We start from the raw sequence: 26,710 nt of genomic DNA, 5'->3' as shown, positions 1-26,710 counted from the left end.
TGGGCTGCGCCCAGCCGCCTGCCTTCGTGGCACCGCCGTCCCCTTCGACTCGCGGGGCGTCGCGCTGCCCTTTCTCACTCCCTTCGGGTGACGGCCCGAGGGTGCAGCGAGCGTGGGCGCCGGCAGCGGGGACTGGCATCCCACCGTTACCTTCTCCGGTGCCTAGTGGCCCCTGGCCGAGGGGCTGCGGCAGGGCTCGTTTCGTGGGCATCCGCGTGGGCGAAGGGGTGCGGGGATGCGGGGAAACACGCCGCATCCCCTCCCAGCTGCAGTCGGATGCTCCCGTCTCGCTGGGACGGTCGGGCTGCGTGTCCCGTCCTGGCTCGCCCCATGCTGAGCATTGTCTGGGTGTTGCTGGAGGGAGGGTTGGTTGTTTTCCAAACCCTAGATATTGAGGGCAGCGTTACTCAGAAGTCTCCGGCAGTGAGGAACTGGTTGGGTTTTCCCAGGCAGCCTCGCAGGGCGGTTGCAGCACGGGTGAAGCTGGCGGGGTCGGGGGCTACCACATGCCAAGCGGCCTCGAAACCATGTCACCGAGCACCAGCAAGTCCCGCTTACCTGCTCCAGGGCTGAGAGTGGGGACTTGGGGCAGCATAGACCAGGCTTTGCACTGGTCAGGAGCCTTGCATCCCGCACACTGGGGCCGGAGGTTGTGTTTCCACCCTATGTTTAGGGCACCTGAATTTCCAGAAGCTGTCCAAGAAGAGCGGAGAGGCCATTTGGGGAGATGCTCCCACCCTTTGCCGTGCTCAGGGACCTGCAGGGCCAGCAGCCTTACGTCCTGCTGCTTGGGGACCTGTGCACACGAGCTCCTACTTTTGGGGTTCCTCCTCCCACTGTGACAGGACCTCTCGGTGAGATGCCCCACATATGTTCCCACAAGAAGTGGAGCGAGGCTGTGGGTCAGGGGAGCGGGTCCGTAGCTGGTTGGATTTTAACAGTGGCCTGTGATTTACTGAGGTGACGTGGCCTCGTGAAGTGGCCTGAACCATTGTATGAGGACGCCATACGTGGCTCTGCCCAGGTTATTTAGCATGACCTGGAGTTCAACCAAAGTAGGACTGGGAGTTGTGCTGGGGGAGTGATTAACGTGGCCACGGATCCTTATCTAGACAAGGTTTGTTGAGTTTAGAATTGAAAAGGTGTCTTCTGCTGAGTGCTGTGGTTAGCGTCTCTTCTCTGTGCTGTTGTGCCCTTGCTGGTTGTGGGTGATGTGTGACCAAGCTTGGTCAGAGCAGCAACATGGCCGAGTCCCCTGCCCAGCAGAAAGCTTTGCTCTGAAGGCTGTGACTTGACCCGTTTGGGCCGTTGGCTTTTGTGATCCTGTTTCAGTTAATCGGAAGTGTCCTTCCAAGTGAAGGGGTGGAGACGCTTGCGTCAGCCCAGAGGCACAGAATACTGGTCTGCCTTTTCAGATTCCTGCAAGCCACCGCTGAGGCAGGTGCAGGCATTGCTGGCCTCCTGCCCGGGGCAGGGGTGGTCACCTCCCTGGGACGGGAGCTGTGCTGTGGGAGCACGTGCTTCCAGCACGGAAGGTCTTCCTTCTGCTGCCCCAGAGCTCACCGACACGTGGACTTTCTATTCCCTTCATGCTTTCAAACTTGCCCTTAACCTTGTTCTTCTTCTCCTGGAGTTTTCTTCCTCTTGGTCCTCTGTTCTCCCTGACCCACCTGAGTGCTGCCCTTGTTCTCAGAGGACGACCCGGGTCGTGTCGGTCTCCTGCTGACCCGTAAAATGCATCTTTTCTATCTGCTCTTTTGCAGACTGTGCTTAGAGAATTGCTGGCGAAATTGGTAACGTCACCCATCTGGTCATGCAGAAAATCCCGAGTTTTTCCCTGCTATCAAGGCTTTTAGTATTTGCTTCTCAGGTTGTGACAGCTGCCATAGGAAAAGGGATGTGTAATTTCCCAAGGAGTGGTGAGATGCTGTTGTTTTACAGCGACAACTTAAAAGCTGCAGGGAGCAAAGCAGGTACCACTTCTGCTTCGCTGTCCCCAGCCCCCTGCGATGCTTTCAGCCCCTGCGATGCTTTCAGCCTCGGGGAAGTCCGCTGAAAATGTGGAAGTGCTGCAGCAGGCAGGCTGCAAAACAGACCCTGAAATCTGGGCAAAAGAAGCAATTTGTAAAAGCTTGTCTTTTTCTAATTAAAAAAACCCCCCAACAACTAAGTCAAATAAAACTTTTGCATACGCCTCTTCTTGCTGAAATACATCAAAGTTTCCTCGGTGTCTGTGTTTTTACTGTAAGTTGTAAGCTCTTGCTCCGGGTGGATTTGTATCTTACAAATCCCGCTGTCGGCTCAGAGCTGATGTTCAAGAGCTGGGCACAGGCTGGAGTGATTTCATGGTGATAGACAATAGGTGTTTAGTAGCCTCTAAGCTTCATTTCAGTGTTTAAAATGAGGTTCCCACATCCGAGGTAGCCAACATTTAGGATGATTAATTGAACAATCTTATTTCAGTTCTTCTTGGGGTCTGATGGTGGATGTGGCAGGAGCTTCTCTAGAATTTTAGTTTCCTTGTACTTGTTCCCACTTGGCCCCTGGATTGCGTATGTCTAAATTGCTTGTTGTCAGGATGTCTTCAGTTGCTCACTACATTTTTCTTTCCTTTTGGTGTCCAGATTAATGCTCGCCTGGGGAGCCTGTGTGCTTCCATTGTTGTTAAGTGCCTGAGTGGTAATATATTAGTCTTCATTTAAAACCTTACCTTGGAAATGTTCAACAGCACTTGAAAAAAAAAGCCCATGGGCTTTTGTTCTTTTTAATGAAGTTGGGAGAAATGCAATGAAAATAATCTCTTGCACTTTGCATAAAAGAACTCAATTAATTTACCAGCTTCGCCTTTAGCTTCTCTACTCCTTGCAGCTTTCGGCTGGCAGCTCCCTTGGTGTCCGGTTCCCTCTGCTCTGCTCCCTCCCAGGGCTCAGTTTTGTACAACTTTTGGCTGCGAAAGCATGTCGATACTGGCGGAGCGGCTCACGGGTTGCTGCTAGGACGGCCCTTCAAGCGCCAAGAGTTTGAACCATTTCCTAAGAGACTGGACTGACTCCTGGTTAGAACCAGGAGGACCTACGTGGTCCCCTGGGCTTGGTCCAGGCAGCCTGAGCCCAGGACTGGGTTTGGTGTCTGAAAAAACTTGGCATCCGAGTCGGGTTTGTCCCAGGTGCCTCCAGCGAGCATCGTAAGGTGGGGAGGGTTGATTGGAGATCCACCGTTGGGCAGGAGAGGCTGGTGGTGGGGTCGTCTTAATGTTGGCAGAGTAATTGGCTTTAAGCAGAGCGGCAGCATGCTTTCCCTGTAAGTAACTCTGATGGTATCTCTGTGTCGGGAGCCGCTGGCGCCTGGTTCGCACACCAAGAGCTCTTTGTGCGGCTGTGTATTTGCACGTGGGTGTCTTTTCCCATCCAGGTCCAGAGAGCTCTGGGAGCCTCCCAGGCAGTGTGTTACAGGGCAAGATAAAATGCCTGATTTTTGGAGCCCCAAGCACAGAGGTCTTGGCAGATATTGTAGATTTATATGTCCCTTTTTGCTTATCCTATTCCTGGCCAGAGTGAGAATTCGGCTGCGGCCGGCACGTGGGTCCGGGAACAGCTGCCCGGGTGAGCGAGACGGCGAGGACGAGCAGGGGTGCTATCAGATGTAACGCTGCTTTGGGAGGGGGATTAAGAGTGGAGAGGCGGGTGAGTCAGGATCCTTTCTGAATTCCCAGCAGCGATGTCTGTCCATTCCTCCTGCCTCTCATTGCAAAGCGCTGAGCCTGGGCATTTAAAGGGATCGCTGGATGGGTTTCCAGCTGAGAAAAGACAGGCAGCTGCTGGAGGTTTCTGACTCCTGCGTGAAGCTCTAAAATCAACTTCTTTTAAAAAAAAGACTTTTTAAAAGCCACCCCAGGTAGCTCTGGAGGGCTGCAGCACGCGGTGTACCTGGTGCTGCCTGCTCCATATGAGAGGAGGAGCAGTTGCAAGGGTAGAGGGTAAATGAGCTCTCCAGTCTGGCTTTCCTCCCTTTCATTTGAATTCTCACTGTAACTGTTTAAAGCTGCTTAATAGTCATAAGCAGATGTAAATAGCCCTCTGAAGCTCGCTTTATCCCAGTGAAGAGTTTTGGTTGTCTCCCATGGTACCTCAGGGGTCATCGTCTTCCGGGTGAAAGGAAACCTGGGTGTTTTGTCCCGATGCTGTGGTGCCATGCACCCCCCTGCCACATGCTCATGTAAATATGTGCTGTGGCATCTCAATGTTCTTGACATCCTTGCTTTCATTTCCATACTTTTATTTCTGGAGCACTGAAAGATCACAGGAACAAAGAGGCGAGCAGAAAAGTAAGCGAAAGGATTCCTCTTTGGTGTCCCCTCTTAGTGATGCTGGTGTGAAAGCAGCTCTCAGATGCTCTGCACAGTGTGACGTTCCCTGAAGCAGCTCTCCTTGCTGGAGCTGACCGTGCCTGGTTGTGCACTGAGAGGGACCTTTTCTGCTGCTGTCTGGGCGATTCTGTGCCAGCGGTGCAGTGCAGGATAAAGCCCAAAGCATGTGGTGAGCACATGGTCAACTGTACATGGCTTAAAAGCATCGGTAGCTTTGCGAGAGCAGCTCAGCTGTGCTGCAGAAGTGCTGTATTTGACCAAGGGCTGGGTTTTGGGTGCAGGTCCCGGGTCTGTCAGATGAGCCATCTGTGTCACTGGTGTGATGGGTTAGCAGCGGTGAGTCTGTTTGCAGCCAATTCTTCTGCCTCTGCTCATGGCCTGGGTGTGTGCTTGTGTGGTCCTGCTGTGCTTGACATCCCCTGGGACGGGAGGTGGGGGCTTTTCTTCTGGCTGTGGGCAAAATGAGCAAATCTCGTTCTGGAAAACTGCTGTCAAGGGAAGAGAAGGCAAAAAATGGGCGGCAGATTGGGAATTGGCTGCAGGGGATGCTGTATGTGCCGGGGTCCTGCTGTCTCCCGCTCAGCTGTGGCAGAGCTCCTGCCCAGGCTCTGCTCCCGTGAGACGGTGGTGGAGGAAGAGTTTGGTGTTCCCTTTGGTTGGGGTTGTGCCCTTCCTGTAGGAAAGCACAGAGCAACATCTTAATTAAGGCAACAGTAAAGAAGCAGGAGCGTCCTGGGAGGCAAATGGAGAAGCCTTCTGAGTGTTGCGGTCTCCGTTTAGTTCCCACATGTCTGACAGCTTTTCATAAATGTGTGGTTCAGAGATGGGGTTAAGATCCAGGATTTCTGTGGCGGCTCAGCGCTGCCTTAATCGAGGAGTTTCCAATCCCTTTTGTGCTGAAGGCTATGTGGAAAGGTGTCTTGTGGGACATCCCTTCTCCCCAGCCTGCAGATGTCAAAAAGCTCTGCCAGGAGAGCACTCGGCACACCGTGCGGATGAGAAGGAGCCGGAGGAGCCTGCACCGTGTGAATGCCATTAATCTGGATGCGAGACCTCAGAGCGCAGCTCATCAGCTGTGCTGCAAACGAAAAGTGCCATATAAATTGCTGACTTGCAAATTAACCCCACGATACTCCTGCGCAGCAGCTGAGCCAGAGGCAGAGTTGGCTCGCGGGGCTGCCCTGGGGCTGCTGCTCGTGGTGCAGAGCTGAAGCTTGCAGGGGGTGAGGAGCAGACCCGGGTGGTTGGCCTGGACTGGGAAACTTTCATGGTTTTTATAAAATGGGGATTGCTGCTGTGTGCTGCGAAAGCTCCCTGGCGAGGGAGGAGGCTGTATGGTGCTGCAGCATCTTATGAAGGATGCTCGCCATCCTCAAAGCGTTCGTGATGGTTGCTTGGTACCTTTTTTGATCCCCTGCAAAAATGAAGGGTTTAATGTATTTCTGTAGCGGCAAAACATGATGTTGTATTTAATGTATTTCTGTAGCGGCAAAACATGTTGTCAGGTTTCCAGGTGCAACGTGCGTAGTTTGGGCACACGTGAGCAGCTCCTTGCCCAGGTCCTCAGCTATGTGCCACCAATGCCGGGGTGCTCGCCCTAAGAAAACCAGTGTGCCCTCATTGGCAGCTGTTTGCTGCACTAGAGCGAGGGTCTGACCGATTGCTGGGTAACTAAAAGCCTTCAGGACCAGTCCATGCCTGGTGTTAGAAAGTCCTCACGAGCGCAGAGCGTTTGCATGGCTCATGGGAGGATGCGGATGGTTTAATACCACTCAGGCAATTATTTGGATGGTGGTTGTGCTCAGCAGCTGAGCAGAGAGTCAGGATCCTGGCATGCCTGAATGCTGCATCCGTGCTCAAAGAGATCATCCTGGGAGTTTGCCGTGGCTTGTCTCACCGATGCGCGTCCCTCCCCAGGGGTCCTGGTCGGCGTGGTCCTGCGCTACGGCATCCATGTCCCCAGCGATGTCAACAACGTGACGCTGAGCTGCCAAGTGCAGACCAGTCCCACCACGCTGCTGGTGAATGTCAGCGGAAAGTACTACGAGTACACCCTGAAGGGGGAAATCAGCGCCCAGGAGCTCAATAACGTCCAGGATAATGAGATGCTGAGAAAGGTAAGGGAGTCGGTGATTGGAGAGGTGAGCGATGCTCCCCACTACCTCCATGGGGACGGGTCCTGTATCTGCTGGATTAAGTGATTTTTATTTATTTATTTATTTATTTATTTATTTATTTATTTATTTATTTATTTATTTATTTATTTATTTATTTATTTATTTATTTATTTATTTATTTATTTATTTATTTATTTATTTATTTATTTATTTATTTATTTATTTATTTATTTATTTATTTATTTATTTATTTATTTATTTATTTATTTATTTATTTATTTATTTATTTATTTATTTATTTATTTATTTATTTATTTATTTATTTATTTATTTATTTATTTATTTATTTATTTATTTATTTATTTATTTATTTATTTATTTATTTATTTATTTATTTATTTATTTATTTATTTATTTATTTATTTATTTATTTATTTATTTATTTATTTATTTATTTATTTATTTATTTATTTATTTATTTATTTATTTTTTTAAACTTCGGTCAGATTGTGATCAGCTATAAATTATAAGTTGAACACAATGTAATGAAACTCTAGTTTCAGCTGATCTTTATTTAAGCTGCTTAGACTCTAAGCTGTGTCTCCCCGAGATCCTGGACACATCCTCAGTGTTCACCCGACAGCCTGTCATCTGGCGGGGGTACAGGCTTTCCTCCATATATTTTATATGACATTCTTATTTGTGTTTTGTCTTGCAAAGTCTTAACAAACCATTTTACTGTTGGTTTTTTTTTTTTCTTAACAGGTGACTTTTGATCCTGAAGTATTTTTCAACATTTTGCTTCCTCCAATTATATTTTATGCAGGCTACAGCTTGAAAAGGGTACGTGCCTTTACAGCGCCTACGTTTTTAGTTCCTCTGCCTCCAGAGCATTTTTAATACTTGAGAGTGCTTTAATGCTTGCTCAGCAGGCCAAGGCTGCGGAGCTGAGTATGGTTTTCCCCACTACATGCAGGATTGTAGGAAGCAGGGCTGAGAGAGTGCCCCAATCAGTCTCGTCCGTCCCTCTGCCCCAGGAAGGGTCAGCGACTTCAACCGTTTCTAGCATGGGTTTGCACAGGGGTTTTTAAGGCCAGCTGGGCCATTTCAGCCATCCTGACTTTCAAAACACGTAGGAGGGTGGGAAGGTTTTAGAAAGCAGCAGCTCTCTGAAATGCTGATTTGGAGGGAGAGGAAAATGATCCTGTTTAGCTTGCGGGAGAAGGAAGGAGGAATGCTGCTGGGTCAGGAAATCAGTTCCCAGGGCTTGGAACAGCACCTTATTAAATAACATGGGTACAAGAAAATGATATGTTCATGTTTATCAATGCTGCATTAACATCTGCTGGCCTGGCGGTGTACAGCGTTGTGCTGGGCACCGTTCTGCCATGCTTGTCCAGCTCGTGGCGTTTGAGCTAGGTGCAAGCTGCTACAGACATTGCGTGGGTGCCTGTGCAGGCTTGAAATAAATTGTTAGCAAAATATAATTCAGTTGGTTTTTTTTCTCCTCCTTCTAGAGGCACTTCTTCAGAAACTTGGGATCCATCCTAGCATACGCTTTTCTCGGCACTGCAATTTCCTGCCTGGTGATCGGGTGAGTAGTTGGAGCTGGTCTGGTCCTTCCGTGGGGGTTTGAGCCGTGCTCGGAGGCAGTGCTCTGAGCCCGGTTCTGCCGCTGCTAATCCCAGCCCTGAAAGATCACACAGGCTCTCTGCTACCGCTGCTCAGCAGTGGCAAATAATACTATTTACTGTCCAAACTTTCGCTGTGTGGACAGGGTGATTGCCGTCTAATTGCATAGTGCTTTCTCAGCATCCCATACAGAATAGTTATATACACGGCAAGGAAAGTTTCACACTTCTCTGAAGATTGTCTTGAAAAAACAGGCAGTAACTTCAAGTTATTTGAAAGCACAGCCCTAACAAGCGTGAGACGCAGGAGGGGCAGGAGCGTAAACGCATGTCCTTGTCCTTACTTGCTGGAAGCAGGTGCCTAGCGAGCACGGATTGTGTTTCAGATATTTGTCCCTGTGCGCAGAGGGAGCTAGATGATTCCTGTTCTGAACAGTAACACGCAGGCTGGCGCAGGGTGTTTTCCACTGGAGAGTCCGGTGGATTCAAGCAAACTCAGCATCCGCATTATCTGTTCCTCGCTGAAAGTTTTGACCATTTCAAAGTCAGGCCAAGGTCATCGCACTGGAACGTGTTAATGTGAAACGCTGCAAAATGATTGCGAGACCCCGCGAGCCTGGCTGCTGCTTTTCTTTAGTCGTGTTATGCTCATGGAGGAGTTTCGGTCCCGGTTCCTCACCGGTGCCGTGTTTGTGGTCTAGTGCGGCGGGTGCTTTGGTGTGTGCGGTCTGGCACTCGCCTCCGAGACCATGGCACTGGGGTTTCACCAGGCTCAGCTCATCCAGTACAGTTCTTCGGTGTTCCGGCGTTCGGATAACTTTAGGGGTTAATCTGGTGAATTCAGGGGAATCGAGTCCATTTGAATGTCATTTTCATTCACTGCAGAGATGAGTAATTGCCTCTTCTAATCACCAGCTCTGTCGTGTATGGCTGCGTGGCGCTGATGAAAGTCACTGGGCAGCTCGGGGGAGACTTCTACTTCACTGACTGCCTCCTGTTCGGTGCCATCGTATCGGCTACTGACCCAGGTATGTTAGATGGTTATTTTCCCCCTCATTTTACCTATTTGATCTGTTTTGAGTTATGGTGAAGAGGGGAAGAAAGTCTGAACCCTGTGGAAGTTCCCTCTTTCTGAATTTTGGAGTTTATTTGCAACATTCCTAGAGGTCAAATTGTCTCCATGACTTCTTATTTCCTTCCAGTTACATGTAATATACCTTCCAAACCTCTGCTTCCTAAATCTTTGTTTGCAGTGAAGTCCTAGCAGTCTCTCTTTTGACTTCACTGGGTTTTGGGACAGGTCCACTGTGCTTCTGCCGTCCTGTGCCAACGGCTGATGCAGAACAAGATGTGTAATGTGGGGAGGGTTCAGCTGGTAGTTTTAGTTAGTTTAGCTGATTTCCTTCCGCTTCCATTTGGGTGGGATTTTGGAAGGTGCTAATCTAATTGAAAGTTGATCTTCATGAGCAGTACCGGGGACAGTAGTGACAGCTTGGTCTGCTGAAGCACTTTGTAAATCAAAACTATGAAAAAAATGCCTTGTCCAACTGAATTTCACTTTGTTCATGAATACTTTTACACAGTAGCTGTTTATTTGCGTATTCCAGCTTCGCCTAAAAACACAACACCACAGAAAGGCCTCTCCTTCCTCCTGCCCTTGCTGAACAGGGCTTGAATTTCTTCCTTTGCAGCCTGGCTGCTACATTTGAGACCAGCGTGGTGGGACTGGGGGTCGGCAGCATTGTCCCCCCTCCCAACATTACAGAAGCTTTGGGGGATCTTTTTAAATGCAGATATTGGTCAGTTTTGCATGGAAGGGAGAGATTGCACGCCTGGATAAGCCTAGTCTTCTGCCCTTTTGAAACAAGTGCCAGTGGCTGTTGTTTCCAGATGAATTGGGACTTTTACCTGCTCATCTTGACAATAAGTCATTTCTGTTTTCAAAGGCAAAATCAGGAGCATTGTATGTATATGTATATACGCAAGAGTAACGCTGCAGAACATAACCTGCAGCATAACGTGGCAGTAGCCACATCTGTCTGCCAGGTGGAGATGCAAGATGTGCATTCCCCATGAGTTTTTAATGATTTTTTATGTTTGCCTAAGATTTGCCGGGTATTGGTGTGGCTGTTACTGCTGATATTTTTATTTAAAAAAACCCACCTTAAAAAATAAGGTAAAATGATTTCCCAGCTTCTCCAAACGTGTCTTGGGTGGGCATGCATTCAGGCCACCGGTTCCTTTAGCGGGGAGCTCTTCCCATGTGGCTGCGAGGTGGAGCATCCTGCCCGTAACTTAGCCAGGGTGTCGACATCGAGGAGGGGGCACGTTTGCAAAGTGGGCAGCACCTCACAGACATGATGGCGGTGTGGTAGATCTGGTGACAGATGGGCAGAGCCCAGGCAAGGACCGTAGGTAGAAGTAAGGCTTAGAAATGCTGCAGATGAGCTGCCGGCGTTGTGTCTCTTCTTCAGGCTTCGAAATAGGAACAAGAAGATTTCACAGGTAAAAATGGAGCGTTTCCTTGTGCATAAATGGGTTAAACCCCTTCAGTGTGCACAGATTAGTCCCTGAATGCTGTTTTAAAGGACTTTCACAGAAGTTGATTGGAATTAGCTCAGCCCTCTGCAGCAGCCTGAGCTGTGCATGATGCACCACGGGTTACATCTTGCTTGCTTTAGATGTTGTGATGTTTTTGCAAGGCTGATACGTAAAACCTGCTGCGTTTTCATTATCTTCTTGGAGCCGCCGGATTGCGGAAGGGCTTGAGGGTACTCCGATCTCTGCCATGTGGCCGTAAATCGCAAGAAACCCCCACATGGGGTTTGAGCTGGCTTTTTCCAGTTAGGTTTGAAATGTTAACACATCTGTGCTGGCACTTCCAGTGTGTCAACCTGTGCTGAATTTGAGGATTTCTCTTGGAGTATCAGGGATGGAAGGAAAAGACAGCCATCGTCCTGGACAAGCCCGCATCCTCCTGGCCTTTTGCAGGTGGAGGAAGGCTCTCCATGATGCTCCGAGCTAATGGCATCCCAAAAGCTGGGTGGCTCATGTCAGCATGGTACCGTGGTCCAGCCCATGAGCTCAGACCCTCAGGAAGCTCAGAGCAGAGTTTGCTCATGTCTGCCAGCGAAAGACTTAATAGACCTAACGCCCAGGATGTGTTTTAGTAAAAGAGGGATGAGGGAAATGATAAAGCAAATCCAAATCTGAAAGGGCAGAAGGAAGACTATCAAAGTGAGCACGGAGGATGGCTGGCACCATCGCAGCAGAGTGGCACAGACGTGCAGGAAGGCAGATTTCTAAAAAGGGGTGTTTTGTCTTTGATTACACCAAAATAACAGCACCTTTTTGAATGTCTCTCTATTTTTCTATTTGTCAGTGACTGTTCTTGCCATATTCCATGAACTCCAGGTTGATGTTGAGCTGTATGCCCTTCTCTTTGGCGAAAGCGTCCTCAATGATGCCGTTGCCATAGTGCTGTCTTCGTAAGTGTGTTCTGTTTTTATTTTTAATTGTTATGTATGTTACATGTCGGGCGTTGGGGGGAGCCACTCGGCCTTGCTCCTGTAAAATAGGAGCATCGGTGTTTGCAAGAGGAGATTTCAATATTAAGCGTCCCCAAAAGCTGTAGTGACCTTCTGATGCATCTCCTCATTGCAGACCACAGCTTAGGATTGCGGGTTGTCCTTACAACTTCCCCCTGCATGATGGATAGTTTTGTTTTGCTTTTATGGCTGGTTGACCCAGCCAGAAGGAAGTTTTTATGTCCCTCTGAAATGGGAAAAGCATCGTGTCTGCTTTTCAGCCACAGGATCCCACTGAAACCCCTTACTGATGGCTTTGCTCCTGCCTGTCTTTCTTCCCATCCACAAATACCTGCTTTTGTTTAGGTGGAAATAGTTGGTAAAACATCTGTTTCCTTTCTCTCCCCACTTTCCGTGCATCAAGAAGATGGTATTTCTTACAGCTGGAGTTGATACCCTGGACTGAACACATGGGAAAGTTGCTGGCTTTCTAAAGAATGTTTTATATTCTTTAATATTTTATGTCCTCTGCACGTAGGACATATTTTATCTGGGTTTTCACTGTGTTGTCATCATGGGAATTTGTTTGGAAATATATAATATCTGCAATGGTGACAGGTTAATGTATAGCTAAGACTAATGCAGAAAATATTTCTGGAATACTTGTCACTCCAGCGTGCTGGTTGCGTGGGTTTTGCTGAGGTGGAAGCAGCAAGTAACATATTGTAAGCTGCGTATCACCACCCGCATGAGTTGTATTTACGGAATTGAATGTTTCTGTTGATGTTTCTGGAACTGTTTGCATTGCTTGCTCTGGCTTTTATGCTGGATGTGTCGCTGCTGGTGCAAGAGTAAATGCTGCACAGCCGGGTCGTGTTTAAGAAGTGATCCTGAGTGGGGAGGAGACGGGGTCTTCCAGCCTCTGCTGGGAGGTTCTGGGTGGCAGTGGATGGGTTCAGCATCAGAGTAATGACATTTGTGGTGGATCTCCGCACACGTAAGTGCCTGCACCGTGCGCGGTGATTTGCCTCTTGCACTGTTTCAGTACCAGCTTCGTAGCTGTTGCTCTGATTTCCTGCCTTCCTCTTTCCACAAGCTGAGTTCAACCCGCCCCCCTTCCCTGGAATAAGATAATTTGCACCAAAACAGCAGCTCCGAGCTGCAGTCAGCAGTTATTTTGCCGCAAGGCTTTTGTGCAGACCGGCCCAGCAGCATGCTGACTTCTCAAGGGCTTCTCAGCAGTTAGCCCGTACCCATTTTAAAGCTTGCCGTGGTCTTTGTCTTCGCGGTCACCATAAACAGCGTAGGGCAGCCCTGGTCAGCAGGACGGGTATCGGTTGGTGCAGGTTTCTCAAGGACAGCCTTGAGTCACCTGGGCACAACCACATCTCGGGTGCAAGGAGGAGGTGAGGGCCTCTTGCTCCAGGGAGGAGAGCTCCTCCAAGAGCAGTCCAGAGCTCCTATTTATGGTTCCCCTTTTTTAAATTTAGTTTGGTGTTTGCCTGTGTCACAGCAGAGGTGTAAGTGGGGGAACCGCTTGGGGAGGGTTCTGCTCCCACAAGCAGAAGACCTGCTCCCCAGTTAGGAGATGCAGGGGTGAGTTGGGAAGGTGGGGAACCAGGTGGTTTCTGGGCGGGCGGGCTGTGTTGATGGAGGAGCTGCTGCCTGGGTGACAGCTGGTGGTGGGTGCTGCCTCGCCCCAAGGGGTGAAGGGGGACTCCAGCCGCAGCTGGCCGAGTGTGCGGGTTCGGTGATTGCCCCCAGAAGCGCCGTCGGCTCCTTGCACATGATGAAAGCGAGCGCTGTGGGCACTGTCCCTGCACCGGGGGAGGACGAGGAGCCAGGGGCTGGCGCTGCCCCGGGCTGGGGCTCCTCCATGGTTTCTGCCAGCAGCTCGGTGCCCCCTGAAGCTCCTCTCCTCCCTGCTTTCAGTCCCGGACAAATGTCCGTTCCCGTGCTTGGGGAGCAGAATCCGTGCCTTTCTGTTCCTGCCGCGTGCCGTCCTGGCCTGGCCTGGCTTGACAGCAGGGAACCGGTTGCAAGATGAAGAGGAATTGAACCCAGAACCGAAAGCCGGTGGGCAGCGAGGTGCCGGGGCTGCGGTTCATGAGCAGGGGGTAAATGCAGCCGCAGGGCCTCTACCTCTTCCGAAGGGAGGTTTCACAGGGGCTAAATGCCACAGGGAGGCCCATGGGCAGGGACAGGGGAAATAAAGCACACAGAAGGCAGTTGGCAATAATGTCTTGGTCGCGGTGCAAAAAGCAAAACCAGAAGGAAAACTGTAATGGGTTAAAGCACACAACCGACATCCACACAGTTGGTTATGGAGGGGAAACGAAACCAGTCTGGATTTAAAAAAAAAAAACCAAACCCCAGAATAAGAGCATGTTGGTGAATGGGAAGTAGAGGATGGGATTGACAAAAAAAATTAAATCACAGAGAGAAATCTGCAGCTTGCAGTGTAAAAGACCATGCAGAAAAATGAAATGTATTAAAAGCAGGGAAGTTTAGCAAGGGAAGTGACCCGTGATGTGTTGGAAAGGGGAGGATTTTCATCCGTGTTGCAGAAAAATGTTGGTGTGCAGTTAGGGGAGAAAGCTGCAGGACGCGTGCGCGAGGCAGTCGCTTTCTGTTCCAGCATAACTCGGGAGGTTAAACAGCAAATGTTTAAAGTTCACATCCAAGAGTTTTAACAGAGCCAGCTGAGGGATTGCTAACTAGGAAGTTAATGTTTTCTGTAAATTTACACCGAAGAAAGCGATGTAAGAAGTTGACATTAAAATGGGATTTAGGAGATGGATAGTGGACCCCTGTATCTCAGCCTTTCCAAGTAAAACAGTGGAATGGCTGATGCAGGGCTCAGGAGTTAGGAGGGAGCAGATTCAGAGATGGGATCAGCGCGGTAGACCTATTTGCCATCTCATCACAAAGGTCTGTTGAAGTTTGGTGGATGAAGATAATGGCGTCGCTGTAGTGAACCGGCACTGTTCCGTTTGCCTTGCTACCCTACGATATTTCACTTCAGAACTCGGAGCAGTGCAAAATCAATGTAGTGCACGTTAAATGCGGTAAAACAGCATAACTTACAGTTCTCCAGGGGATATTCACATCAGCCGCCTCTGGAGTCGACGGAGAAACGTAGGCTTCCCACTTGAATGCTTTGTGGTCCCAGAGCGCCTGACTTTATAGAGAGCTGATGCCAAACCCCCAAAATACCATCATAAATGACGGTCTGTCACCTAGCAAATGTATTTGCAGGAGATCATGCAAGAGATGGGCTTTGTTCCGATGCTCTCTAATGCCTAGAAGGAGCAAATGCAGAGCCTTGCCTAGGAGGGGTGGCTGAGCTCCAGAAAGCCGGCCAGGAGCAAAAGGGATCCCAAACTCCTCGGGACGGGGTGAGCACGCTGCTGCTGTGTGCTGTGAACGTGGGGGGATTGCAGTGTGGGACTCGGGTTTTGTCTCCCTGATTTCTCAGGCTCGGTGTTTGCAGCGGTCGTAGCACTTTGCAAAGCTCACGTAGCACCATGGAGGTGCCTCTCCCTCCAGACTAAGAGTGTTTTGTTCTTGTGTGTGCTTTTCCTCCCTCTTTCAGTTCAATTGTTGCGTACCAGCCAGCGGGCGACAACACCACACATTTTGGGGGGATTGCAGTGTGGGACTTGGGTTTTGTCTCCCTGATTTCTCAGGCTCGGTGTTTGCAGCGGTCGTAGCACTTTGCAAAGCTCACGTAGCACCATGGAGGTGCCTCTCCCTCCAGACTAAGAGTGTTTTGTTCTTGTGTGTGCTTTTCCTCCCTCTTTCAGTTCAATTGTTGCGTACCAGCCAGCGGGCGACAACAGCCACACATTTGATGTCACAGCGATGTTTAAGTCCATCGGGATCTTCCTGGGGATATTCAGTGGATCTTTTGCAATGGGAGCAGCTACTGGAGTTGTGACAGCTTTAATATCCTTTTTGTTGTTTTTTTCCAAGTGTTTGCATAACAGCTTCTTTTTTTGCTGCACTGCATCTCACGCAGATGCAGTGTTTCATGATTTTTTGCCTAAATTAATGAAAGGCAGTGCCATCGCCTTTTTAGGGGCAGGCCGTGTAGTGTTGCTGTGATACACAACTGGATTTGGTATGCTCTTAGCCTACAGTTTCTCTCCAAATTGTCCTTAACCATCTGCAACGTCACCAAGTTCACCAAACTTCGGGAGTTCCCGTTGCTGGAGACCGGCCTGTTCTTCTTGATGTCCTGGAGCACGTTCCTGCTGGCCGAAGCGTGTGGCTTTACAGGCAAGCTCCAGCACAGCCCTTCGTCTGGGACGGATATCTGCAGGGATGATGGGCCTGTTGAGTTTTGCTTCCAGTATCGATTGCAGCCGGGGCTCTCCCTCTCCTTTCAGAAGTTTAATAATCTGGGTTCTGGGGTTATTACATTAAGTCCCCTACACTACTGGGGTGCAGATCAGCTCCCTTTTCATGACCAGGAGTCTAACGTGATGCTCTGCTCCCCAGGTGTGGTGGCCGTGCTCTTCTGCGGGATCACGCAGGCCCATTATACCTATAACAACTTATCTACAGAGTCCCAACACAGAACTAAGCAGGTGAGAGCTCCTCAGCCCCCCTTAGCCTCTCTGAATTTCAAGTTCACTATTTTTTCCTTCCCTCTAGTGAGAGGTGCATTAGGTGCATCTGTCTTTCTGCAGATGGATTTTACTAGGGTTGCTTCTGCAGAAGTATTTATTGTGTGATGGATGGGCTAACATGTTTTTCTTGTTAAATCTATGTTAAGTCTAACTTGCTTTTAATTTGTTTTTCTCTTTCAGTTGTTTGAGCTTCTGAATTTCTTGGCAGAAAACTTCATCTTCTCCTACATGGGACTTGCACTGTTCACCTTCCAGAACCACGTCTTTAACCCTACCTTTGTGGTGGGGGCTTTCGTATCCTTTGGAGCCCATTTTATAAGACAAAAAAAGAAAGGGAGAGGTGCCTCATTTCCCACTTGTGTTTTTCATTCAAATGTGTGGGGTTTTTTTCAGTCAGTCTAGTTTTATTTTTAAAAGGGGATTTCTCCCGTGTAGTGGTGCCTTTGCTGGTTATTTTAAGAAGCTGGAGATTCTTTTCCCAGCTTTTCTGTTTTTTTTTTTTTTCCCCCTGTCTTGTCTCCTTTCCTGGGCATTCGAATCAGCTGCTGCAGGGACTCGGCGTTTGATGTGAACGTGGTGCTGAAGCACCAGGCTTTGTCATGTGGCAGCGTGGCACCAGGAGTGGCTTTGCAAATGGGGACCGCCTGGTATAGCCGTTTATTTCCTCTTTTCTCTGCTATTCCATTTGGTTGACCCTGAAAAAAGCTTTTTTTTTTTGTCAAATAGCACAGTTAAAGCTACAGTAGATGCCTCTGAATGATGTAATGAGAAAGGATTTCCCCTTCTGCAGGCTGATGCTAATGGAAACAAGCTATCAGCCCTGGTACGTCTCAGAAAAACAAGGATTTTGAAGGAATTTTTTTCATATCACAGGGAAGCCAGTTCAGATGTGCAGAATTATTTTCACCCGTTGCAATGAAGCAGGTTTATACCAATAAATAAAATGTTGTTATCTTTGCCAGTGCTGGCGCATGGGTTTGCAGCGGGGTCTGCTGAATTTCCCCAATGAGCTTTTGCAGGGCTGCAGTGGGGTAAAGGGAGTGAAGAGCAGGGAAATGCCGTTTGGGTGGTTAGATTGAAATTTTGTGCTGTGCTGTGCCTCTTCAGTAAGAACTGGCTAACGGGCTGATGAAATAGCTCATTCATCAGAGAGATCATGAAATACGTCTCTTATGCAAATTCATGATGTTCAGGAAAGAACATAAAAGCTGGAAGCATTTTCCATATTATTCAAGGCTGCGCTGAATACTGGCTCCAAGATTATTTTTGCCATCTGGGTGCTGGTATTAAGAGACACAGCTACAAAGATAAAAAGCAATATGAAGGGGCTGGTGATTCTTGTATCTCGCAGGCTATGAAAACAGAAAGAGTATTAGGGTTTTTTTTTTCCTTCTCAACTGCTGCTACTTTCATTCTGCTGAATAATCTTTGGGAACGGGACTTGGCTTAAAGCTTCAAACCCAGCTGTGAAGTGTGGCGTGCCAAGGAATGTCAGAGGGGTTGTGGTAGCTGTGATAACTTGAGCTTCGCAGAGGACAAATAATTCTTGGGGTGGAAAACGGACCCGGCAGGGGAGAGCATACAGTGGGAAATGGTGGTTTTTCTCTCCTCTCACCCGTCTAACCTGCCCTCTCATCATTTCCCTTGTTTATTTGTGCTTGTCTCTGTATGATATTCCTGAATTGCAATGTGTGCTTTGCTCTGGTGAGGCAGTAGCGTGCTTTTCCCCCATTGCTGTAGCACTTGGAGCTGGGTTATTACCTTTTCATCCAGAGGACCGGTGTTTCTGAGACTCCCCAGTGTTTCCGTCAGGCAGCAAAAACTGGCTCTGTGTGCAGAGGTGGGATGCGATGGGAGAGATACGAAGAGCAATTTCCTTAACGTGTGCAAATACAGCTTGCTATCTTCCTAGGAAGAGCTGCCAATATTTACCCACTGTCATTTTTACTGAATTTGGGGAGAAGAAATAAGATTGGAACAAATTTACAGCATATGATGATGTTTGCTGGTATGTTATTGCATCCTTGCTTCCGACCATGTGGCCCATCTACACTTCCGAGCGCCTGGAAATATTCCTTATTCAACTCTAAATCTCTTATGGGCAATGTCTGGAGAAGAGGCTGGGCAGGAAAGGGCTCCCTTAGGCTCGGTGGTGTGAATGCCTTGGTTTTGAGACATAGGAATGAGCTCCTCCTGCCCTGCGCTTGAGTGCACGGCGTGGGGCAGGAGGAGGGTTTGCCTTTCTGGGCTGGGAAAGAGTGGTGATAACCCCAGCTTTCACAGCGTATGCTTAAGCTTAAATCATCACTGTTAAAGTGCTGTGGCCTCCTCCGGTGGTGGATGTCCCGTCAGAGGGACAGGACCGCACGTGGGGCAGTGTGATGCGAATCCCGGGTGGGGAAGCCTGCGGTGGGGGCAGCTGCCTGTGCTGTGGGCTAACACAGCTCCTCCGCCATCCCTTCCCCGGCAGGGCTGCGAGGAGCCATGGCGTTTGCCTTGGCCATTCGTGACACGGCCACCTACGCCCGGCAGATGATGTTCAGCACGACGCTCCTCATCGTCTTCTTTACAGTGTGGTTCGGCGGGGGTGGCACCACGGCCATGCTGTCCTGCCTGAACGTCCGGTGAGTGCGGCATGCGTGGGGCTCTCCTGGCACGGCACGTCCTCTCCCTCGTCCCACTCTTAGGTTAAGGTGCTCGGTTTTAAGAGACAAGAGAAAGATCGCGTCCTTCCCCCTGAAGCACCTCTGCCATCCCTTACCCGGCAGGGCTGCGAGGAGCCATGGCGTTTGCCTTGGCCATTCGTGACACGGCCACCTACGCCCGGCAGATGATGTTCAGCACGACGCTCCTCATCGTCTTCTTTACAGTGTGGGTTTTCGGCGGTGGCACCACGGCCATGCTGTCCTGCCTGAACGTCCGGTGAGTGCGGCATGCGTGGGGCTCTCCTGGCACGGCACGTCCTCTCCCTCGTCCCACTCTTAGGTTAAGGTGCTCGGTTTTAAGAGACAAGAGAAAGATCGCGTCCTTCCCCCTGAAGCACGGTGCCTACCCGCCTGGCATTGCTTGTCCTAACCCTGTGCTCGTTTTCTCCTCCGCAGAGTCGGTGTGGACGCAGATCAGGAGAACGTGGTGAGTGCGGCGCTGCCGGGCAGCCTCTGTAGAGGAATTTGCACTATGCTCGTCAGCGCAGGGGTTACATCGGAGACCCTGTGAATGCCCGGCTGTGCTCCGCTCCCTCCCAGCTGTAGGAGGGTTTTTAGCTCTCCGGTGAAAGAGTTTGCAGTCAGTGGGAGTCACGGCTTTTCTGTGCTCTCTGTGGCTATAATGAGGTTTGCTTCTGTTCAGTTGGAAAGAAGGGCATAGAAGTAACACTGGACTGTTTAGTCAGTCCACGTTACTGCTGCAATAGATTTGGTCTCTCCCTTGCTGGGTTTGAAATAAATACCAAAATGTGCATGACATGGAGGCTCTCTGCCTCATCCCAGTGTCCAGGGCAGTACAGAAATGCCATCTACTGACTCATTTTATGTAGCATCTGCTGTCCCATTTTTACCCATGGGTACCCTCAACCTCTCTTCTGCCCCCATGTTTCCTGTGGGAAGTGATGTTGCAGCCCAGGGACCACCGACTGCGCTGAGATAAATGCTGGAGCCCTGTGGCATCGGGATTTTTCCTGCCTGGTAGCCCTGAGCTGTCGCACTTGTGCATCTGCAGCCCGGTCGTGCTGTGGCTGTGGCCCTACTTGAATTCAGTGTGGGTTCTGCACCTTGGAGGTTCATTTTATTCAGAGACATTTATTGGGCTGTTCACCTCTTGGAGAGAAAGCATCAAATGCTAAGGGCAGCCCAGAGCCATAAATTTGAAAGCCAAATTTCTGTGAAATATGTAATTGTATTCATAGTCCCCTCCAAACAGTTTTATATTTTTTCTCCGACTAAAAGGAAGCCAGGAGTCCCCATAATACACGATTATTTGCATACAAAAATCTAAGGTGAGATTTAATGGAGGTTGGACCTGTCAGTCACTATTAAATGTGATGTCTGGATGCAGCCACTGGCTCCGAGGCACTTTAAACCTTGGGGCCAGAAACTAGAAGGCTCTAGAAGAAAAATGGTCACTCTGTGCTTTGATACCGCCTCCCTAAGGCTGTTGTATGCTGCTAAATGCAGAACATGGTACTGGAAGCACCTTCAGCCTGTCATGGTGTGAACGTCCTTATACTCACTGCAACCCAAAGGTTTCTTCTGAAGAGGCAGTGGGAAGGAGTGTGTCTTCTTACATCCCCCTGGGGATAACCCAGTGCCCCGTAGGGGCTCCTGGCCCTGATCCAGGTCATGGCACATTGCCCTGCCGTTTTGGTCTCCCACAGGGCGTCCCGGAGAGTGAGAGGAGGAGTACGAAGGCAGAAAGCGCCTGGCTCTTCCGCATGTGGTACAACTTCGATCACAAGTATCCTTGAATGGCGGTCGGTGCGTGCTATGCCAAATCCCATCTGTTCGAGCAGCTCCATTGACTCTAGGACGAGAGGAAACGGCCTCAAGTTGCGCCAGGGGAGGTTTAGATTGGACATGAGGAAAAATTTCTTTACTGAAAGAGTGGTTAAACATTGGAACAGGCTGCCCGGGGAAGTGGTTGAGTCCCCATCCCTGGAGGTATTTAAAAGACGTGTAGATGCGGCACTTGGGGACATGGTTTAGTGGGCATGGTGGTGTTGGGTTGACAGTTGGACTTGATGATCTTAGAGGTCTTTTCCAACCTTAATGATTCTATGATTCTATGACTTGCTCCCCACTTATCAGAGGAGCCAGCGTTTGCTTTCCCGTCGCACCGCTGATATTTGATTTGCACCTCCTTGTGTCTGTGGCTGTGAGAAATGACCATTTCCACCGGCTGTTAACTGGGAATGCAGCAGTAGCTCAGTTCAAAGCTGGGCTTTCCAAGGCTGGAAGCCCAGGGGGTCCTCGATCCCTGTGGCAGGCGGGCAGGAAGGGCAGAGGGTCTTCTCATTTGTAGCCCTCTTGCTAGATCCGTTCCTCTCCTCCCTTGCAAATGCTTTGCCATGAATTAGTGGAGGAGCGATTTGCCAGGCTGAGAGGCACAGGATGATGGGACAAGTGATGCTGCTAAGCCTTTTCTTACCGGGACTGTGTCCTGGTCCGCTCATGTCCTGCTGCGTTTGGTTGCATTCATGTTGCTCATCCCTATAATTTTTGTGCTTCCAGGGCCTTGTGTTTCTTTCCTTCCTGTGATTTCCTCGAGACACCGAGTCCCTTGCTGCTGCCTCTGCATCCGACCCCTTGACTTACTGACATCGCCCTATTCCTCTTTCTTCCTTAACCCTCTCTGTAGCTATCTAAAGCCTCTGCTGACGCACAGCGGTCCTCCTCTTACGACCACGCTCCCGGGGTGCTGTGGTCCTATTGCCCGGTGCCTGACGAGTCCACAGGCGTACGAAGTGAGTCCATCGGTGTCCTTTCTGTCACGGCGTTGGTGGAGTTTGACATGTTTACGTTTCTGCGTAGCTTTTGGATGCTGCTCTGCAGCATCGAGCTGGGAGCCTGGGGGGAGATCAGATATGGGGACTGATGGATGAGCTAATTCCTGTGAGCATTTTGCTTTTCCAGCTGACTGTTTGGTCATGAAGGGATTCGTGGTGTATTCATGGTGGTTCCTCAGTGACTGGCTCAATGAAGCTGTCACGGCTGTCCTTCCCCAGGCCCAGCTGCGAGGACACACAATTTCCCTATCCCCTGCTTTCTTCCAGCCTTGCAGCTGAGCCGTTCCTGCAGCCCCTTCAGCTGCATCACTCGTGAACAAAAAGGTTGCCAGCATCCAAACCGGGGCTGATTTTCTCCTGAAATGGTAAACAGCCCTTGTTTACCATCCGAGCGGGGCAGGGAGATGAGAGGCAGCTTTGAAGAGCCTGTAGGCAGCGACATCTTCTACCATCGCTGCAGAGCCTCTGTGCACCTGCGCTCTTCGAGGAGCTGGGTTTGCTGGTCAGGTTTGGCCTCCCGTGGCTCCGCAGGTGGCTGGTGCTGGCACCATGGCACCTTGCCGCGCCCAGGAGGCCCTTGCAGCAGCAGCTCTCTGTGGCAGGAGTTTTCTTGCCCTGCCTGCCAAGTATCAGCATCAAGTTCCGTGCACAAAACAGGGATGGCTCTGATGGGTCGGCGATGCGATTCCTGTGGTCATGGGTATTTTAGTCCTGTCAAAGCCACTCAAAACTGCATTCCCCATGTATCTGGCTATGGCATCAGAAAGAAGAGCTGAGAGAGCCCTTTTAGGTAGTCTGTAGAGAAGTTAATGCGTTGTGCGAGTCTCCTGGGTTTTAGGTAGTCTGTAGAGAAGTTAATGCGCTGTGCGAGTCTCAGAGAGGTGTGTGTGGCACATCTGGTTATGGTCATGGTGCAGGAGAGTCTGATTCGGTGCCTTTATCTCCTTGTTCACTGCCACTGTGCAGTTGCAAACGTGGCTATTCAGGAAGAGTTAAACAGCACTTTCTTCCTCTTTGTTGCCCAGAATCAAGAGCAGCTGAAGGACGATGACTCTGACCTCATTCTGAATGACGGGGACATCAGTCTGACCTACGGGGATTCCACCGTCAACACCGACTCTGTCGCATCCAGCGGCACGTCGCGGCGGTTCGTGGGAAACAGCTCTGAAGATGCGCTCGACCGAGAGCTTGCTTTTGGGGACCATGAACTTGTAATCCGGGGAACGCGCCTGGTCCTTCCCATGGACGATTCGGAGCCACCGTCAAACGTCCTGGATAACGCAAGACATGGTCCAGCATAAGGTTGCTTGGTTTAATTGACAGTAGTATTTGCATATATGATCAAGAAATATGTACTACCTAAAGTCTAATGCATGTCTCAAAATGTCTAAGCTGTATAAATATTATTTATATGGTGTCAGAAGAATATAAATATTCTCTGCCAAGCACTTGTAAAGAACAAGCTGCAAATTTAAGTTAAAAACTGTGTTGACTGCACTGTGTAGGGTGGAACTGTTTTAGCATAAGAGTCTTTTGCACACAGTGAGCTTCTTTAATGTGTGATTTGACGAAGGTTTTAGTTCCCAGTCGGGTAAGTAAAGGAGCTGACTCCCTGTTCATCCTTTGAACCTGGGAGAGGAGGGTAGGGAGGTGCTGGCGAGCAGTGGAAATCGCTTTCTATTCAGATGAGGATTGGTTTTTTTTTTCTGGTCTCTGATCTTTGGATAGTCACGTTTGAAATATCAGTGAAAAATCTGCCCACAGACTCTCTCGCCGGGCGGCGGCCAGTGATAAACTTGTTTGCTTTGTGGGAACCTGATCTGGGACCTGGAGACTTTCTGCTTTTTAGTGACCCCCTTGCCCAAGCCCTGCTTTAGCGGGCTAACGGCAGGCACCGGCCAAAGCTGATAGCAAGGACTGCGGGTGTCTGGCTGCCCCGATGGGAGCAGGAGGGGAGGGATGGTTTGTGTCTGTAGTCATGTTTAGGAGAAGGAGGTGATCCCACAGAAACTACACCAGGTGTGCACAGATTTTAGGGTTGAGTCCATCTTTCAGTTGCGGCTCAAGCAGCTTTCTAGAACCAGCCATCAAATCCTCAACTGCCAACTAAATTTCCCGTTTGGGAAGCGACCGTGTCTTTGTGCGGGCGAATCGCTTCTCCTGCAGTCACAGACGTGGCTGAGATGTGCAGAGCTACCGCAGTTGCACGTGGGGCCGTGGAGCCCGGCCAACCTCGAACACAAGCTTTACAGCTACAGATTGACACGGTACCTCCGGACCTCTCCAGAGGTATTGAGCATCTAGGTGGTACTGAAGGGGAGTTGTCCGTCCGTCCTCCTGTATAGTCAAAAATCATTGCACTTTGTTTAATAACTCCTTAGTATGCTGTGTGTCTGTAATCCCCACCCCATCTCTCTCATGTCTCTTACCATTTAATGAGAAATGTTTGCGAGTTGATTTTTTGGGTTTTTTTTTGTTTTTAATTTTTATTTTCCAAGGAAGGGCACAGAACAATTTGCGATTTCACACTAGTGTTAAAGGATTTACTCTGTAGTTATGGGAATGGCTAAAGGTGCAGTGAAATTGTTAACCCTGACATCCTTCTTTTTCTCCTGAAAAGGGGGAATCACAGAAATTTACTGTATGTAATTTTATTGTCTATTTTAGCTGCAGTTTTGCTATATAAACCTTTCAGGGTTACTGGTGCACTACAGGCCCGTTCTGGAGTTAACCCTCTCCAGAGGGCTTAAACAGAGGTGTTTAAAAAGAGAATATATGAAAAAGAGCTGGGTGAGTCCGAGCACTCGCAGCTCCCGTTAGCTTTCCTTGGAACAAAATCTGCATCTCTCAGGATCCGACCCTGAGACCTCAGAGCAGTTTCCCCATGGCTGTTTTCCCCAGCACCACCTGAGAGTTGGAGGAGACAGGGAAATACTGAAATTTTGAGTGTATATGTATAGTTGAGAAAATAAATTTAAAATTTTTTTTTTCATTTTCTCAGGTCTAAGTAACATTGCCTTAAATTTACGGATGTGAAACTAATTATTTTGGCAGTTTATCCCCAAGAAAATGCTTTCTTTTTCCTTCTGAACAAAACGTATAAGTGTTGCCATAGGGCTCCCCTAGAAGGGGGGTAACGCTCTGTTTATATTTAGATAGGGCATCTTCCTTGCACCAGTAAATGGCAGTCTCGCTGTTAACATAGCTGTTGGATTAGCGCTAGCCTCTTTGTTTCCTGCTATGCAGGAATTCCATAAAGTGTGCATTTTATATGATGTCTGTAACTTAACTTCATGTGTTTAAGAAAACAAACAAACAAAAAAGTAGGTACCTGTTGACTTTAGGTTTACTGCGTCACTTCTACATCCTGTTTTTTGTTTGTTTTGCCTTTTTGACGAGGTATGATAAATAACTACCTCTTGTTTTTTCCTGTGTGATCTGACTATGAATTCAATTTACAGAGCTGGCGTTGGTGCAGCCGGAGGTGCAGAACGGTTCTGCTCCCCCTGAAAGCCTGTGGTCCCATCGCCAGGCCCCGTGCACCGGCGCAGCGTAAGGGCAGCGCAGGGCTCCCTCCCAGGCAATCCCCAGCTGAGGTGCAAATTTGCAGCCGAGCGCTGCGAGATGGCCACAGCGTAACGTTCTACCGTAGCCTTGGTAGCATTCCTCTCTTTCGCTGACCCTTCGACTTCAATAATTTATCCACTCTCTTTAAGCTTGCCGACACATTACCATAAGCCTCAGCTTGTGATGCCAGTGAAAGTTCAATTAGTACATTAAAGAAAAAAAAAGTTAACAAACGATGATTTTATGGGTTACCTGTGAACTCTTACGATCCATACAGAATATAACCAGGACTGTTTTGAATAGTCTTGGTGAGTGAATGAACCTAAGCTGAAATTCAGGAGTGATTTAATAAATGATTCAGATTCATCCTCAGCTGATTATTTTCTTGTCCTGCTGCAGCAGAGAATACACGAGTGCCTACAGAATACATGTTTCCAGATCCATAAGCCTCAGCTTGTGATGCCAGTGAAAGTTCAATTAGTACATTAAAGAAAAAAAAAGTTAACAAACGATGATTTTATGGGTTACCTGTGAACTCTTACGATCCATACAGAATATAACCAGGACTGTTTTGAATAGTCTTGGTGAGTGAATGAACCTAAGCTGAAATTCAGGAGTGATTTAATAAATGATTCAGATTCATCCTCAGCTGATTATTTTCTTGTCCTGCTGCAGCAGAGAGAATACACGAGTGCCTACAGAATACATGGTTTCCAGATGCGGAGCCCTGATGGCTTGCATGCTGCAGATGGAGAATCAGGCCCCAAGACCTTTTGCCAAATAGATAAGACAGCCCTGAGAAGGCAGTTTACAGCTCCCACGAAGATTTAGAGAAGGTGCCCTTCTTCTGTAAATTGAATTTTCATGGTTTTTGCACATGAAAAAGCATTGTAGGTGAAGTTATGATTTGTACTAGTACTGTCAATTTGTGTGGTAATGGCATTAACTCCGTAGTTGTGGTGTTTGTGCAGCTGATCTGTGATAGCTGATGATCACTATTGGACCTTCTGTTTACACTGACTAAATCCTTTACTGTTGCGTTGTACTGTGAAAGAAGGATTATGGGCCTATAAAAGATTTTTTTTTTTCCCCCCCTGGAATTGTGTGTACCGTTTCATTAATTCACACAGAAATAAATCTGTAGCAAAGTGACGACGTGCCGCTTGACCTTCTCAGACTAGTTTGTTCGCGGCCTTTGGCCAACGGGTAAGGCAGCAGCCATGGACGCAGATGCTGAACCCTGTGGGCTGGAGGGGCCATCCTCCCTTGCAGGAACAGGTGCTGGGGAGTGGAGAGACGCTGATGTCTGCTAAAAGCCGCTGCAGCTCCCGGGCTCCTCCACGAACAGCAAAACCCAGCTGGGGTGGT

At 49.0% G+C, this 26,710-nt stretch overlaps 1 protein-coding gene across 1 annotated transcript; it reads left to right on the top strand.

The window, feature by feature from the left end:
• The first annotated feature begins 727 nt into the window (after nt 1–727).
• SLC9A6 (solute carrier family 9 member A6) lies at nt 728–25,767 on the top strand. Its single transcript, XM_009287637.1, has 16 exons — nt 728–854; nt 6,284–6,483; nt 7,249–7,326; nt 8,001–8,077; nt 9,030–9,142; nt 11,497–11,602; nt 15,448–15,589; nt 15,817–15,922; nt 16,145–16,233; nt 16,456–16,569; nt 18,172–18,283; nt 19,044–19,197; nt 19,377–19,407; nt 20,648–20,727; nt 21,628–21,733; nt 22,801–25,767. The coding sequence occupies exons 1-16, from the start codon at nt 728–730 to the stop codon at nt 23,074–23,076; spliced, it is 1,911 nt and encodes a 636-aa protein (XP_009285912.1). The 3' UTR covers nt 23,077–25,767.
• Nucleotides 25,768–26,710: the final 943 nt, after the last annotated feature.

This window comes from Aptenodytes forsteri, unplaced genomic scaffold (assembly GCF_000699145.1).
Source record: "Aptenodytes forsteri isolate BGI_AS27 unplaced genomic scaffold, ASM69914v1 Scaffold265, whole genome shotgun sequence".
NCBI classification, from domain to species: Eukaryota; Metazoa; Chordata; class Aves; order Sphenisciformes; family Spheniscidae; genus Aptenodytes; species Aptenodytes forsteri.
Note: the sequence above shows the minus strand (reverse complement) of the source record. Positions and strands in the feature narration are given on the sequence as shown.

What these genes read in the sequence shown, in the direction of transcription:
- SLC9A6 (XM_009287637.1), top strand. Translation starts at nt 728, where the DNA reads ATGCTCCCACCCTTTGCCGTGCTCAGGGACCTGCAGGGCCAGCAGCCT. An exon ending in GCATATGATGATGTTTGCTG is followed by an intron (nt 18,284 to 19,043) that starts GTATGTTATTGC and finishes CTTACCCGGCAG; the next exon opens with GGCTGCGAGGAGCCATGGCG. An exon ending in CTGTCCTGCCTGAACGTCCG is followed by an intron (nt 19,198 to 19,376) that starts GTGAGTGCGGCA and finishes TCTCCTCCGCAG; the next exon opens with AGTCGGTGTGGACGCAGATC.